Below are 17,052 nucleotides of genomic sequence, written 5' to 3' on the forward strand. Positions count from 1 at the left end.
GGAAAAAAAAAAAAAGAACACAATTAAAATTATCAGTTACCATTGGAGTATGAGGTCATTATTGTTGCTGCTGGTTGCTTGCTACAACCATTATTAGCCTATTAATGTCTGTGGATTGCAGAGTGCATGGGATTGTTGTTCCATATATGTATTCTCATTTATCTTGTGGGGGTCATGAGTTGGTGTTTAGTATCCAACTCGTCCTGAGATTGATATAGACGCGAGTATTAAAGATTCCATTCATGCACCATAGCGTGTACTGTTTACAAGATCACACTTTGTGTCAAAAAATTGCAAAGAGCCACCACTGCCTGGCCCAGATACTGAGGGCAACAATTGGTTAACAGCAGTGTTCCCTCTAAGCTGCGCGGGTGGGCGGCCGCGCAGCAATTATTGTGGCCCCGCTCACAATTTTATAACGCCCGCTCACTCAGCTGTGCCGGCCCCCAGCTGATTCCCCTGTCTGTTTTGCAGGCTGACACCGCCCGCCGCACAATACCTGGCTGTGGGCTGCCGGTGGGCGGTGGCTAGTATTCAAATAGGGGGGCGGAGTCCCGGACCCGGTGGAGGCAGAGAGGGAGTGCGTGCTGTGCGGCGCAGGCTATGTTGACGTCACGTCACGTCACGTCGCATCTGATCTGAGTACCCTGCGCGCCTGGCCGTCTGCTAGCTGGTGAGGTGAGGGCATATAAAAAAAGAAGTATGTACCCCCCCCTGTCCCACAGTGCTACGAATCCTCTGTTGTCCCCTGTATTACCCTGATACCCCTCAGTTATATAATATATCTGAGGGGTATCAGGGTAAATTATACAGGGGGTAATATAACTAGGGGTATCAGGGTACATGAGGGGTAATATAACTGAGGAGGGCTAGACTACTATCAGACATTATACAGGGGTAATATAACTTATCTTACCCCTCACCCCTGTATTATGTCCCTGATAGCCCTCCTCACTTATATTACCCCTGTATAATGTACCCTGATAGATACCCCTTAGTTATATTACCCCTGTATAATGTACCCTGATAGATACCCCTTAGTTATATTACCCCTGTATAATGTACCCTGATAGATACCCCTCAGTTATATAATCTAACTGAGGGGTATCAGCTTAAATTATACAGGGCGGGGTAATATAACTAAGGGGTATCAGTGTACATTATTATACAGGGGTAATATAACTAAGGGGTATCAGTGTACATTATTATACAGGGGTAATATAACTAAGGGGTATCAGGGGACATTATTATACAGGGGTAATATAACTTAGGAGGGCTATCAGGGGACATTATACAGAGGTAATATAACTTATATTACCCCTGTATAATGTACCCTGATACCCCTTAGTTATATTACCCCCTGTATAATTTACCTGATACCCCTCAGTTATATTACCCCTGTATAATGTCCCCCATAACAGTGTGTCCTCCACAGGTCCCCCATAACAGTGTGTCCTCCACAGGTCCCCCATAACAGTGTGTCCTCCACAGGTCCCCCATAACAGTGTGTCCTCCACAGGTCCCCCATAACAGTGTGTCCTCCACAGGTCCCCCATAACAGTGTGTCCTCCACAGGTCCCCCATAACAGTGTGTCCTCCACAGGTCCCCCATAACAATACCCAAAGGAAAAAAACTATTTTAAAAACCTGCTGTTTCTCTAGATGGCCTTATGTTTATGGTAGTGGTAATAATGTCTCAAGGGTCTATAAAAGCAGCTACACTATTTTTACAGACCTTTGAGACTCTATTAACACTACTATTAACATAAGGTCATCTAGAGGAAAAGCAGGTTTTTAAAATTCTTTTTTTTTCCCCCTTTAGGTGTTAGAGCAATCTAATGAAAGTTATGTTTTAACACCTAAAGAGATGAAAAAATAAATAAAAACCTACGGTTTCTCTAGATGACCTTATGTTGATAGTAGTGTTAATAGAGTTTCAATGGTTTGTAAAAATAGTTGCTTTTATAGACCCTTGAGACTATTACCACTACTATCAACATAATGTCATCTAGAGAAACAGCAGCTTTTTTAAATTATTTTTTTCCTTATTAAAGCAATCAAATGAAAGTTATGTTTTAACATAAGGGTCAGAAACTGGGTTTTGTTTAGCCTCTTGGTTATTAGTTTTTCTATGTAAGTTCTCTGGAACAAAGATTTTTTTTCCCTGTATGGTTTATATATGGAGAGCAATGTCCAGTGATAACACAGAGGACTATACTGTATTGTACGGGATGGTGCAGGGGTTTGTATGCTCTTTGAAGTGACAATTATCTTAGGTTTTCCTATCGCCCACCTTTGATGGCGCTGTGCCCAGCTCTGAGCCGATCCCGCTCAGCAGCTGCGAAGGCTTAGAGGGAACACTGGTTAACAGTGTTGCCACCCCTCCGGGATGACACTGTTGTAGCAATTTGCAAGTAGGCACACTTCACTAGTGTGATTGTACTGTTGCCTCTATTTGTTTTGGAGGTCAGTGTACCATCGCTCTATATCCACTCCCTTTCTATATACAGCTCTGTTTGTATGCAGCTCAGTCTCGGCTCTGTACTGTTTTTAGAGCACTGCGAGTCAATTATACACCGCTCTGTATTTGAACCCTCACTATTGCTCTGCTCTGGATTCCTACGCTCCTCATAAACAGTCCACTAGACTTTTTCCTCTACTCCGTAACTGTCTAAAATTAGATCACACTATACCGCCCCTTCGACATGTTTCGCCACAGACTGTGGCTTCGTCAGGGGATGTGGGGTATGGATAGACGCGCGCGCTCGTATAGACCTCCCTTTATGTTTATTGGCGTCCCGCCCTCCTGTTAATCCCAGCCAATCCCTGACCGTTCACTCCGGTCAGTGCACGTGTCCAATGACGCACATCCTCTAGTCCGTGCATGTGTCATATCAGCTGCGCCTCCTTGTTCCGTCCATCGCCGATGACGTAAGGTAAACAATATTCAATGAATATTGTTTACCTTACGTCATCGGCGATGGACGGAACAAGGAGGCGCAGCTGATATGACACATGCACGGACTAGAGGATGTGCGTCATTGGACACGTGCACTGACCGGAGTGAACGGTCAGGGATTGGCTGGGATTAACAGGAGGGCGGGACGCCAATAAACATAAAGGGAGGTCTATACGAGCGCGCGCGTCTATCCATACCCCACATCCCCTGACGAAGCCACAGTCTGTGGCGAAACATGTCGGGAGGGGCGGTATAGTGTGATCTAATTTTAGACAGTTACGGAGTAGAAGAAAAAGTCTAGTGGACTGTTTATGAGGAGCGTAGGAATCCAGAGCAGAGCAATAGTGAGGGTTCAAATACAGAGCGGTGTATAATTGACTCGCAGTGCTCTAAAAACAGTACAGAGCCGAGACTGAGCTGCATACAAACAGAGCTGTATATAGAAAGGGAGTGGATATAGAGCGATGGTACACTGACCTCCAAAACAAATAGAGGCAACAGTACAATCACACTAGTGAAGTGTGCCTACTTGCAAATTGCTACAACAGTGTCATCCCGGAGGGGTGGCAACACTGTTAACCAATTGTTGCCCTCAGTATCTGGGCCAGGCAGTGGTGGCTCTTTGCAATTTTTTGACACAAAGTGTGATCTTGTAAACAGTACACGCTATGGTGCATAAATGGAATCTTTAATACTCGCGTCTATATCAATCTCAGGACGAGTTGGATACTAAACACCAACTCATGACCCCCACAAGATAAATGAGAATACATATATGGAACAACAATCCCATGCACTCTGCAATCCACAGACATTAATAGGCTAATAATGGTTGTAGCAAGCAACCAGCAGCAACAATAATGACCTCATACTCCAATGGTAACTGATAATTTTAATTGTGTTTTTTTTTTTTTTTTTTCCCCCTTATATTTCTTATATATTTTTTGTAGAAAATTAATAAAGATAAGATTTTGAATATTAGTTAGGGACCCCTACAGGGATTTTTAATCATATATTGTGCACAAAACTATATGTGCAGCTGCACCTACCTCTATTGTGAGTGGGAATTTTTCTGACCACTGTACTCTAAGGGCTATAGGCTGAGGCTGCAGATGGAGAAGAATGGTGGTGTGAGCGAGGAGCCTAAGAGGTGGATGAGAAGACATATGCTTACTCATCTCTAAGGGTGGGTTCACTTCTGTGTTCTGGATTCCGTTATGGCTTTCCGTTATAACATGCCCATGGGCGCTTTCTCATTTTTCAGGTCCACTGTACCAGCTTCTCATGTAGGTTTGGCTCTTTTATTGTGACCCTATTTCAGGTCTGTTTGCATTCTTAAGAGGTCTCACCCTATGTTACATTTGCTTTATACTTTACATTGAAATCTGTATATGCTGGTATATCATTTTTGCCTATGTCCTGGCTACTCAGTGGACCTGTATGTGCTGGTTACACATTTATTGCATACCGCACTTTGCTCTAATTTTTTAATGTGTCTGTTGGTGTGTCTAATAAACTTTATATATTTTTGATACGGATTTATTGTCGGATGTGCATTTATAGGGTGGTTCTGGCGACTCTCTCTTGGGTCAATATTGTTTAATGTTCCCTTTCACCGCCCTTTGCACTCCGTTTATTATGTGGTGTGCCCCCTGACTTGGTTATTCGATTACATGTCCTATTCTTGTCCGCAATTGCGGACCAGAAAAGGCATTTTCTATTATAGTGTCTGTGATGTGCGGTCCACAAAACACTTGCGGACGTGTGAATGGACCCTAAGTAATATTATTGTATTGCAGCTACCAAAGCTAATCTGACAGGGGAAGGAACACATTGTAAAGATGGTTTGCCTTGCTGTCACAAAGGGCAATGATGCAGGCTGGCATGCTGATTGTGTAACCTCAGGGCTAACCAACAGGTGGCAGCGTTCAGCTATATTCACAGTAGACAGGATCACAGTCATAAGCTTAATGTTTTCTTATGTAGAAGGTAAGATATAAAACCTCAGTTTTGAGTGGCAGCTCACACAAATAGAGAAACATAGAAAAATCACAGCACACTCTTAGGGCTCATGCACATGGCCATTGCCCGGCCGTGCCCGTATTGCGGCTCGCAAACAGAGTGTCCACAATACACTGGCACCGGCCATGTGCACCCCGCATCACGGAATCAGACCCATTCACTTGAATGGGTCCACAATCCGGAAGGTCCGGTGCAGAATGGAGGCACGGAACCCCACGGAAGCACTACGGAGTGCTTCCGTGGGGTTTCTCTCCGTCCCTCCGCACCGCAAAAAAATAGAACATGTTCTATTTTTTTGCGGTCTGGACAGATCACAAACCCATTCAAGTTGAATGGGTCTGGATCCGTCTGCGGTCCCTAATGCACGGAACGGCCAACCAACGGCCGTGTGCATTAGCCCTAACTAGAAGGTCAACTTACACCCAGAAGATTTTCACCTGAACCTATCTGATCATTCTGCCATTTTATATCAGTAACTTTGAACCCAAAATCAGACTAGGAACCTTGCTATTTGTCTTCCTGCTATCGCATAGTAAACAGGAAATTTATATTTTTGGCCTGCCTGTGCAATTAATACCAAAGACCTTGCCAATGCAACGCACCACATCCTTTTCATCAGCTAAGCCGAGCAGGGGTAGCATCAGATATTATACAGAGGTCCCTCAAGTTACAATATTAATTGGTTCCAGGACGACCATTGTATGTTGAAACCATTGTAAGTTGAGTAATTGGTTCCAAAGCCCCAAAATGTCAACCAAGATAAGAGAAAATTAAGATTTAAGTAAATTAAGACAGGTAAAACAAGTCCTTACATATAACAGTCAGGAATAGCTGATTACTGACAACTAAAACAGCTATTTTACCAGAGAAGTGACCTTGATTGGTTGGATCTGAGGCTGAGACATTGTATGTTGAGTCTAGTTTCAACCTACGATGGGTCAGAAAAGACCATTGTATACTGGAAATATTGTATCCCGAGGCCATTGTATCTTGAGGGATCACTGTATATACATACATGATATTAGATTTCTACAGAGTAGAGTTCCTCAGAGGGGTCTAGCTGGGCTAGACAGTTTAGAAATCGCTGCTATACAGAGTATTTCTACTAATAATAATAAGAGCCATACTAGAACGATATTGTAGAGATAATAATGCAGATTGTCTAATTAGTCTTACTATGTTGACCTTACAGGAGGGAATAAAATCGGTAGGAACTGTCCCTTCAAAAGGAGACTCTAAGGAGCTGTGCCGCAATGCATGAACACCGACCGTGGGGCAGCCGCAGCGGATCGCGGACCCATTCACTTTAATGGGTCCGCAATCCGCCCGTTCAGCAAAAAGATAGGACATGTTCTATCTTTTTGCGGAATGGAAGTACGGGACGAAACCCCACGGAAGCACTCCGTAGTGTTTCCGTAGGGTTCCGTTCCGTGCTTCAGTTCCGCACCATTCCGCATCTCCGGATTTGCGGACCCATTGAAGTGAATGGGTCCGCATCCGTGATGCGGAATGCACACGGAACGGTGCCCGTGTATTGCGGATCCGCAAATGCGGTCCGCAATATGGCAACGGGACACCTACGGTCGTGTGCAGGAGGCCTAACGATGATCTTCAGTATTATCTGCAGGTGTAATATAAGCTTTAAGGCCTTATGCACACAACCGTATATTTTTTTGCGGATCAGATGCACACCAATTTATTTCAATGGGGCTGTAAAAATTATGCATCCTTATGTCCATTCCGCCGGCCCGCAAAAAAGATAGAGCATGTCCTATTCTTGTCAGTTTTGCAGACAAGGACGGGACATCTCTACGGAAGTGAGAAAAAAACTGCGGTGTTTCGGGAATCAGTGGTTTGTGGACCGCAAAACACTTGCCATCATGTGCATGAGACCTAAGTAAACAATTTGTTAAGCAAGGGTGCAGGAGGAAAGGAGCCTGATAAGTTGAAAAAGAAGCATTTTAGTCTCTTAAGATATATTACACAGTTTCTTATATTTCTATGTATTATTAATTTATGTTTAGTTTGTTGAAACAGCAGCGACCACTAAAAGCAAGCAGATGTTCCTATGAAATGTTTTGTTTTCTAATTTAAAAAAATGCTTATTGCTTTCTTTCTTTTTTCCTCAGAGGCTTCAGTCAGAATTCAAAGTGTTTTTGATGATGCCTTCATGAAAAAAATCTTAAAAGCATGGAACGCTGAAGCTCAGGATTCCAAAAAGAAAAGAGAGTACTTTGAGGTACAGTATGTCTAAGCCTAAGAGTTGTAGTGTTGACATAGTCTAAAATTAATTTAGACACACCAAGTAAGGGACTTAAAATTATTATCTGGGATCTAAAAATACGCTGCATGTTTTCACTGGGAGATATAAACAGGCATAGAACTTTCCATTAGCAAAGCTTCCTTTAGTAAGGGCATGATGGCCGTTCTCCTGCAGCACAATATTAATTAAATGACTCTTCTAAAAAGGTTAGATCAGCCTTCGATAATAATCAAAAATGCCCTTTTTAAAGGAGCATTTTATTGCGATCATTACCCTTATCCAAGTGTTATAAAGATGGACATAGTCAAGTTTTATTTAAAGGGGTTGTACAAATTAAAAATATATATTAAAAGGTGGGGAAGGTATTAAAACAATAAAAAATTGTCATTGGTTCAAACACCCTCACACTCCAGTGCTGCCATTTCGGTCCTTCCCATCTCTGAAGCCGTGATGTTATGTTCTTGGCTGCAGCCAGGACATCTCTGTTATACTACAGTTGGCCGGTACAGCCAGTCACTGGCCTCATCAGTATATACAGTTGCAATAAAAAGTATGTGAACCCTTTGGAATGATATGGATTTCTGCACAATTTGGTCATAAAATGTGATCTGATCTTCATCTAAGTCGCAACAATAGACAATCACACTCTGCTTAAACTAATAACACACAAAGAATGAAATGTTACCATGTTTTTATTGAACACACCATGTAAACATTCACAGTGCAGGTGGAAAAAGTATGTAAACCCCTAGACTAATAACATCTCCAAGAGCTAATTGTGTGAGGTGTCAGCCAACTGGAGTCCAATCAATGAGATGAGATTGGAGGTGTTGGTTACAGCTGCCCTGCCCTATAAAAAACACACACCAGTTCTGGGTTTGCTTTTCACAAGAAGCATTGCCTGATGTGAATGATGCCTCGCACAAAAGAGCTCTCAGAAGACCTACGATTAAGAATTGTTGACTTGCATAAAGCTGGAAAGGGTTATAAAAGTATCTCCAAAAGCCTTGCTGTTCATCAGTCCACGGTAAGACAAATTGTCTAAATGGAGAAAGTTCAGCACTGCTGCTACTCTCCCTAGGAGTGGCCATCCTGTAAAGATGACTGCAAGAGCACAGCGCAGACTGCTCAATGAGGTGAAGAAAAATCCTAGAGTGTCAGCTAAAGACTTACAAAAGTCTTTGGCATATGCTAACATCCCTGTTAGCGAATCTACGATACGTAAAACACTAAACAAGAATGGATTTCCTGGATATCCCTGTAATTCTTAAAGGGAAAAATGTAAAATGGCTCAGAATGGTCTAAATAAATTGAAAGGTATATGTCACTGATCTCCCACCATACCTATTCCAAGGCTACTTAATTTTTCACTGTTATCTACATCCTGCTATAGCTGTGGTTTCCTGAAATAGGCACAAGTGACCCACTGAGGCCAGTGATTGGCTGCAGTGATTACACATCTCTGTGTCAGGACATCCTCACTGTGGCACGAAGTAGTGAATAGCGGCATATAGCAGTATATAGCATAACACCCCCCCAGTATATAGCATAAAACACCCAACCACACACACTATTATATATTATAACACCCCCAGCCCCACACAGTGTACAGCATAACACACTGAGCCCCTCACTGTATATATCACACTCCTAGCGCCACACAGTATATAGCCCTCCCAGGCCCCACAGGGATGTCGGGCCTTGGGCGGCTGCCCCAAACCCCCATATGTACAGCACTATGGAATGAATGGCGCTTTAATAATAAATAATAATAATAATATTATGATCCGTCATTGTCACGGACTCCCAATAAAAATGTAAGGTGAATTACACCATTTTTAGCGTAATGCACCAAAATTGATCTAATGTTCATGGGCAGCTTCAAGTAGGAAGGTAGGTGTAAGGAGGAGAATAGATTTGTCTAGTTGCCAACTCCATTCAAATATGGATCACACATTTTTGAGGGAGATATGGGGGGGGGGGGGGAATTTATTGAGTGGCATTTCTGACACTGATCTTAAGAAGAAATCTTGCTAGCGTATGTTGCACCAAAATAATGAAGTAATTCAATGCACTACAGAGCAGTTTATATTCTGTCTATTATAGATAGGTCCTATAATGGCTCTTCACATAGAACATTTTCCTGGGTCATAACCAGAAGACTAGAACTACAGTGAACACTGATACTTCAAGGAATTACACAAGATACAACATAGCCGCTTTCTTTTAGAAATAGCGTCAGAATGACCAAAGTGTGACTTCAATGGAGATGAGCTCCAATACCAGAAACAAACCACAGACAGGCATGGCACTGTTTCTGGAAGAAGGAAGCAATAATTCCCAAATCTTGTGTGACACATTGAGTAAACTGGTCATACACAAGACAGCAGTTGTGCGTCCCATATTTCTGTCTCCCAACTCCCACATAAACATGCATGCTCACCTTAGTAGAGCATGCATGTTTACCACTAAGCAAGTGTGAGACGTCTCTGATAAAGCTTATTTGTCAGAGGAGCAAAGGTTGGCAGTAATGAAATCCAACCTGTCCAATCCTTGTTTCTCCTGGCAGCAGAAGTCAAGGAACGGTCAGGCTCCACCACACGCCAACGTTTGTCTGATATGTATGATCAGTTTTATACATTACTGTGTAGGAAAGCAGGATGACTCAGACTGTTGGATTGAAAATGGCTTCCCACAGCTCGAGTATCATGTTTCCAGATTTGATTTTCTTTTTTTTCCTGGAAAATGCTCCTCAATATGTCATAATCTCTTTCCCTCTGTGTTACCAAACCCTTGTTCATAAGAAGATAGTCCTGGTCTACTAGTCCAGGTCTGATACAAGTGATCAGATACAGCCGTGTGGTACAAGAACTGCTTGTGATGGGTGGAAAATGCTCTTCACTAGCCCGCAATGTGACAGGCCCCGCGGCACATTAAAACCCTTGCAGAATTGAGGCTGCCAAGTCTTGAGTGCTTACTATTCTAGCAGCCATTCCTGACAAATGTTTTACAAGCTGAGCTATCAAGTCTGTCATACAGACATAATAAAACTTTCAGAGGAAAAAAGAAGATTTATTTCACAAACATTAATGCTCTGTGGGGTTTTTTTGGGACAGCATGGCACACATGGAAGTTTAGGCTATTTTTACATCTGCAGACAGGATTCAGGTATTCTGTCCTGACAAAGGAGCGGAATACTGGATCTGCTTGTCCTATACTACTGGGGCCCACCGGATACCCATTTACTATGATGGGATCCGTCAATTTCGCAGTGGTATCTTTCCAGCAGAAAGACCCCATTCATGTCGGAAAACAGACGGATCCCGTTATACTGAATGGGTATGCGGTGGTATACGGAAATTCCAGTATTCTGTCGGAACAGGCTACTGGAACCCCGTATGCAGATATGAACATAGCTTTTTTAATACTAGCAATGGTATTCGTCTCTCATTCAGCAATGACTTGGACATCTCTACATCTGAGGAAATGGACAGCAGGATAGCTCAGTAGGGAGCACTGTTACCTAGCAGTGGGCTCCTGGGGTCCTGGTTAAGGGGCAACATCTGCAGGGAGTTTGTATATTGTTCCCATATTTTTGTGGTTTCCTCCCTGCTTCGGTTTTCTCTCACACTCCAAAAACATACACAGAGGTTGATGTGAAATTTAGATGGTGGCCCCAATGGAGACAGGGACTGTCTCTGTACAGCACTACGGAATAGGTTGTCACTATTTAAATGAATAAAATAAATACATTTTTGTTAGCTAGATAACAGCCTTAGTCTACTTTCACACTGGCGTTTTGGCTTTCCGTTTGCGAGATCCGTTCAGGGCTCTCACAAGCAGGCCAAAATTGATCCGTTTTGCCCTAATGCATTCTGAATGGAAAAGGATCCGCTCAGAATACATCAGTTTGCCTCCGTTCAGTCGCCATTCCGCCTTCGAGGCGGACACCAAAACGCTGCCTGCAGCTTTTTCCTGTCCGTCTGATAAACAGATCCGTCCTGGCACACAATGTAAGTCAATGGGGACGTTCCCCATTGACTTTCAGTGGTGTTCATGACTGATCCGTCATGGCTATAGAAGACATAATACAACCGGATCCGTTCATGACGGATGCATGCGGTTATATTATTGTAACGGAAGCGTTTTTGCAGATCCATGACGGATCCGCAAAAAACGCTAGTGTAAAAGTAGCCTAACTTCCATGACTTCTCTTCTACAAGTCTTCAGTTTTTCCATCAAACAACTTATGTCTGCTAATATTTGATTGAAATAATCACATTTCTTAATGCATTTTGCCATGATTGTATAACTATATATATATATATTATTATTTTTTTTACAAGCGTTTGGAAAGAGGTGACATGGATGATTTGGGAAATGTCAGCTCTTCTGCCATGAGGGAAGGTGAAGATGATATTTCTCTACTCCCGCAGAGAGCAGTTGTTAAGGTACAGTACTTTATTATTCTGTTCAGTGTCATTCAGAATGGTTTTCCTTTCTAACTTATTACACAGGTGGTCTGTGCACCTTCTACCTGTCCTTGGTGAAGTCTGTGCTGTGTGCTAAACAACGGCTAAACCACTTCATGGTGTCATATTAAACAATAAGCAAACAATGTCATAAAGACAAGAATCATTGTGGATGAAATGGCCGCAGTCTTTATTAAATTTTGGGGGTAACATAAACCAAAAGCCAATAAACCATTATAAATTTGAAATACCCATAATAATAAAGTCCATTACCACTTATCATTTGTCCTGGGTGACTAACCCCCCCCCCTCCTTCCCAAAATTCCAAAGACCGCGACATATCTTCGGGGGGGCGGGGCGAACTTCCAGCTTGAATCTTGACACGCTGACTGAATCCTCAATGTAAGTACTGCTCCATAAATAGCCGAAATTCCCGCCACAAAGCGCCCATCACCAATTAAAGTTCAATTTAAAAATAGAAAATATGCCTAGCAACCAGGCAGCAACAGATTTAACCAATAGCAACGCTGGGCAAACTTGCCCAGCAACCAAATTAACCAATCCTGAAGCTGTCTGACTTGTTACCGGCTTACTGAAAATCTGAGGAGAAATGTAAGAGAAAATAGGGAGGGGGAGAGAAAAATACCACAAAAACATACTGTGTTTTCAAGGACACCATGAGGGGCAAAACCCATTCTGGCCCTGCCCCCGACATTACCAGGCGTTTTTACAATTGAACATGGAATATGAAGGGTTAAAATTCCTCTGGGAGTCTGCTGTTTAAAACGGCAGAAACTCAGCAGCTATAGTGCCCGTTAAGCTCCTCATTGGGTGCCCTGTTTAAAGACCCTACTTCCACCATAGGTGGTAGGGAAGTGGTTACATTTTTCTCCTTGAATATGTAGCTGATGGTGTGCAAATCCATTAAAAGGGTTGTCTCAAGAAAATCCTTATCCGTATGCGTATGCCCCCCTTCTATTCTCTGTATGTCCACCATGCTGCATTTGGACCCCACCAGATCAGACCATTACCCCTCTCCTATGGATAGGGGACATTTTAATATCTTGACACAACCCCTTTAAATGTTGTATCTGTCGTCATCCTTCTTTTCTTCACATATTTCCTAATTGCTTACTCATAGAACGCCACTTATTGGTAATATAGTTGACGGTCACGATGACAGATTCCTATAGTCAGATGTGAAAATGACATTGATTCTGGTGCCATCAAAATATTTGGCTCCCACCATTTACTATAAATGCACTGTGTTCCTGGCCAAGACATCTGCTGGCTTGGAAGATTTTAGGAAATGCCAGTATTCGTAATTTATCTTGGAAATATTCAGGCTTTTTAAACTTCTGCTGTGAATCTAATAATTAAGTTAGATTTTTTATCAGTAAGGGCTCATTCAGGCGCGGACCCTTTCATTTCAAAGGGGCCACCAAAGATGTGGACAGCCCTGCAAGAAAGATAGAGCAAGTCCTATTCTTTTCCGCAATCGTGGACAAGAATAGTCATTTCTATCATAGTGCTGGCCATGTACAGTCCGCAAAATGTGGAACGCACACGGCCAGTATCCATGTTTTTGCGCAATTTGTGGACCGCAAAACACTACAGCCGTCTGAATGAGCCCTAACATTTGTTCTGTACTGCTTGACACACACCCTGGTTTGCAGCAACATTTTTGACTTTTCCCCCCTTTCTAACACTTTTTGTCACTTTGTAAAAAGTGGGCAAGGTGAGCGCCGGAGGGGGGTCACATAAAAAAAATGGGCACCAGAACACATTTCACCTGAAATCGACTTCATCTCCTGACTGGAATAGATTTTGGTTCGGGAGCACAGGCGGCCCAAGATACAATGTAGTTGTCAAGGGGTGTGCACCTCTTAATAATTGGGGTGCATCTCACGCCTCATGCAGCAATACGCCACAGGTACCTCAGGAACATTTTCAAACTTGATTTTTCACACAAAAACACTAATTAGGTGCATCATGAAAACCAGTTTATGAACGTTGGCAGCGTGACCAGGGTGAACATGTGAATAGCTCAATGGGCACGTTCTGGTGACAGGTTCCCCTTAACACATGCTTTTGGTGTTTTTTGCTGGGCTCTGCACGATGGAGAGGCGCAGTATACTACACGTTTGCATCCTTTTTCTCCCCTAACGTATATATTTTAAACATTGGACAAAAACCTGATGTGAACATGGCCTTTTTTCATGTTAGCTTTGATTGCAGCGACCTATTAATAAAGCTATTAAATTGCATTTCCAGTCCATGTATTAAATGCCCTCTCTTCACCTTTACCAAGAAACATTACCGGCACATTCAGAGCTTTCTAGTTTATGACATATTGGGTCTAAGTTATGTTCCCATCATCTTGTATCTTGAGTAGACCGTTAGTTGCTTCTTTTCAGCACTGCAGTGATACATGCCATGTGTGACATTATTTAATCCTCCCTATCCCCTGAGAATGTGGTCACCAACCTCCAGCTGGTCTGAAACTACAACCCTCAGAATCCTTCTTTCACTTCTATGGAAGTTACAAAACAAGCTGAGTAAGTGTGCATGCTTGGAGTTGTAGTTAAACAGCAGCTGGAGTGCCGAAGGTTGCCGATGCCTGACATTGTACATAGACCAAACCTCTCAAAACCAAAAGGCGCGGAGAAGTTTCCCCCTAGAAAATGTCCTTCTCACCCCCTGAGGAGATGAGTGCTTCTCCTTAGATGTACTGTATGTTTAGACTGCACAGGGATCCTCCTGAAGTGCTGAGGCTTTGCTTCCATAACATTAGATAATTCAGCTGGAATGTATGATCTGGTTTCTTGGGTATTTGTTCTGCTCTGCTAGTATATCATTACAGAGATTATATGTAAACCTTCATTCAAGGTCTTTGGCTAGGAGCTGCTTTCATATGTTACATAGTTGCACTAAAAATGTGTGTTTTATTTAGATGTAATATAATAACGTATAGGACTATTGGTATGCTTTCCTTAAAGGCGCTGTGTCACAAAACATATTTTACATTTTTCAAACCAGCACCTGGATCTGAAGACTCTTGTAATTGCATGTAATTAAAAATTTTGTATAGCCAGTGAGTTATTCAGTAAAATGGATCTGTATAGCGCCACCTGCTGTTTGTTCTTTTCCTTATTTTTTTGTCCGTCTCTTTGAACTGGTCAAACGTGCTCAGTTTAAATCTTCAACTGGCACCAGCCCATATGTTCTGTTAGAGGCTGTGGCAGTCACAGGGAGAGAGAAGCAGCAGAAAGGACATACCGCCTGAGCTGCCAGGCGGAAGAAGCAGTGAATGTAGAGATCTGTGGACCCATGATCAGTACAGGGCTGGATCTAACTTTGTTAGAAAGTTATTGTCATATACTATATGATGTCTGATTTTAATTATTTTTGCATCAATCATGGCATATCCCCTTTAAAGGGAACCTGTCACCTGGATTTTGGGTATAGAGCTGAGGACATGGGCTGCTAGATCGCCGCTAGCACATCCGCAATACCCATTTCCCATAGCTCTGTGTGCTTTTATTGTGTAAAAAAAAGATTTTATAGATATGTAAATTAACCTTAGATGAGTCCCGTCAGAGATGAGTCCAGCGTTCTCTGACTCTGAGCCCAGCCACGCCCACTGTGAAGGAGCCCCTCCACATCCTCCGAATCTCCTCCTTGCTCCCCTGCGTCACGAAGCTAGAGCGCCGCAATCTAGCGATGCACAAGCTAGCGCATGTGCAGTTTGTTCCTTGAGACTGATGCCAGCACAGGGAAGGAACACTATGCCGGCACTGAGCATGCACTATCTCACACATTGCGATATTACGGCGCTCTAGTTTTGTGACGTCGGTGAGCAAGGAGGAGATTCAGAGTATGCGGGGCGGTGCTGGGCTCCTTTACAGTGGGCGTGGTTGGGCTCCGGAAACATTAGTAGCCTCAATTACATATATAAAATAGTTTTTTGGACACCGTAAAAGCACAGAGAGCTATGGGGACTGGGTATTGCGGATGTACTAGCGGCCATCTAGCAGCCCATGTCCTCAGCTCTATACACAAAATCCAGGTGACAGGTTCCCTTTAACCCCTTAAGGACTTATGACGTACCGGTACGGCATGTTTCCCGAGTCCTTAAGGACCCATGACGTATCGGTACGTCATAACTTTAAAACTAGCTTGCGGCGGGGGTTAATAGGAACAGGATGTCCGCTGAAATCATTCAGCGGGCATCCTGTCACAACGCGGGGGGGGGGGTCATGTGACCCCCGTATCGGCGATCGCCGCAAACCGCAGGTCAATTCAGACCTGCGGTTTGCGGTTTTACCTTATCCGGCGGGCGGCGGTGCCATTAGGTCCCCATGCGGCTGTAGGGGGGACCCGATGGCATGGAAGGCATACAGAAGTATTGGAATGCATTGTAAAGGTGATTAGACCCCCAAAAGTTCAAGTCCCAAAGTGGGACAAAAAAGAAAGTGAAAAAAAAAGTTTGAAAAATAAAAGTTTCAAGTAAAAATAAACAAAAACTTCATTTTCCCCAAATAAAGTTAAAAAAAATTGGTAAAAAATAGGATAAAAAAGTATACACAATTTTCAGATAAAATAATTACAGAGGGAAACTAGTCCCTTCAAGTTATTAGGTGGCGATGTCTTAAAAAAAAAAGGTCACATTAGTTTATGGTCAGGCATGACCCGCAGTGTTCAGTAATGTGTGTCAAACCAAGTGAAACACGGCAACGTGTTATGAAGGATTGTCTTTATATACAATATATCTGTGTGTCCAGAATAATGGCATGACTTGCATACTTACTTTCAGTGGCTTAGCATAAACTATCCAGTTGTTGATGAATCTCTGATTTATAGCAAATTGTCTTCAAGTCCCCATACAGGTATACCTATGCTAAGCCTATTTGCATTTACAAATCCATACAGACACTATAGCTGTCTCTTGAACTCGCCATTTCTGTGTAAGAACAATTAGTTATATAGGATGAAGATAGCGTTTCCATATAGCACACTATATAGCTTATACCCAGTTTTGGAGTCGAAAAATTTCCTCCTGATTCTACAAAAGCAACTGGATACATTTTCTGGATCAAAATATTTCCATACTTCCATTTTATCAATGAATCTGAGCCAACCAGTACCCTGTTCTTTAATGACAAGGAGCAATAACCCTAAAACAGTTACCTACACATGTCACTCTTCCTTTTGGGGCATTTTGACAAAAGTTTGTTTGCATACTTTTCCCCGCGTTGCATTACCGTAAAAATAAGTCCCCGTTCACCTGGCGAGTCTCTTCAGTGAGAACCAGTACCTGCATCCAAGACATTTTA

General features: G+C 42.8%; 1 protein-coding gene across 1 annotated transcript in view; it reads left to right on the forward strand.

Annotated features, from left to right (window-relative positions):
• Positions 1-17,052, forward strand: part of FBXL13 (F-box and leucine rich repeat protein 13) — a 223,045-nt gene that overhangs the window by 40,177 nt on the left and 165,816 nt on the right. Inside the window, exons 6-7 of the mRNA XM_040412981.1 lie at positions 7,111-7,220; positions 11,591-11,695. Of these exons, the coding sequence (XP_040268915.1) occupies positions 7,111-7,220; positions 11,591-11,695 (215 nt within the window). The remainder of the gene's footprint in view (positions 1-7,110; positions 7,221-11,590; positions 11,696-17,052) is intronic.

Source organism: Bufo bufo, chromosome 1, assembly GCF_905171765.1.
Source record: "Bufo bufo chromosome 1, aBufBuf1.1, whole genome shotgun sequence".
Classification (NCBI taxonomy): Eukaryota; Metazoa; Chordata; class Amphibia; order Anura; family Bufonidae; genus Bufo; species Bufo bufo.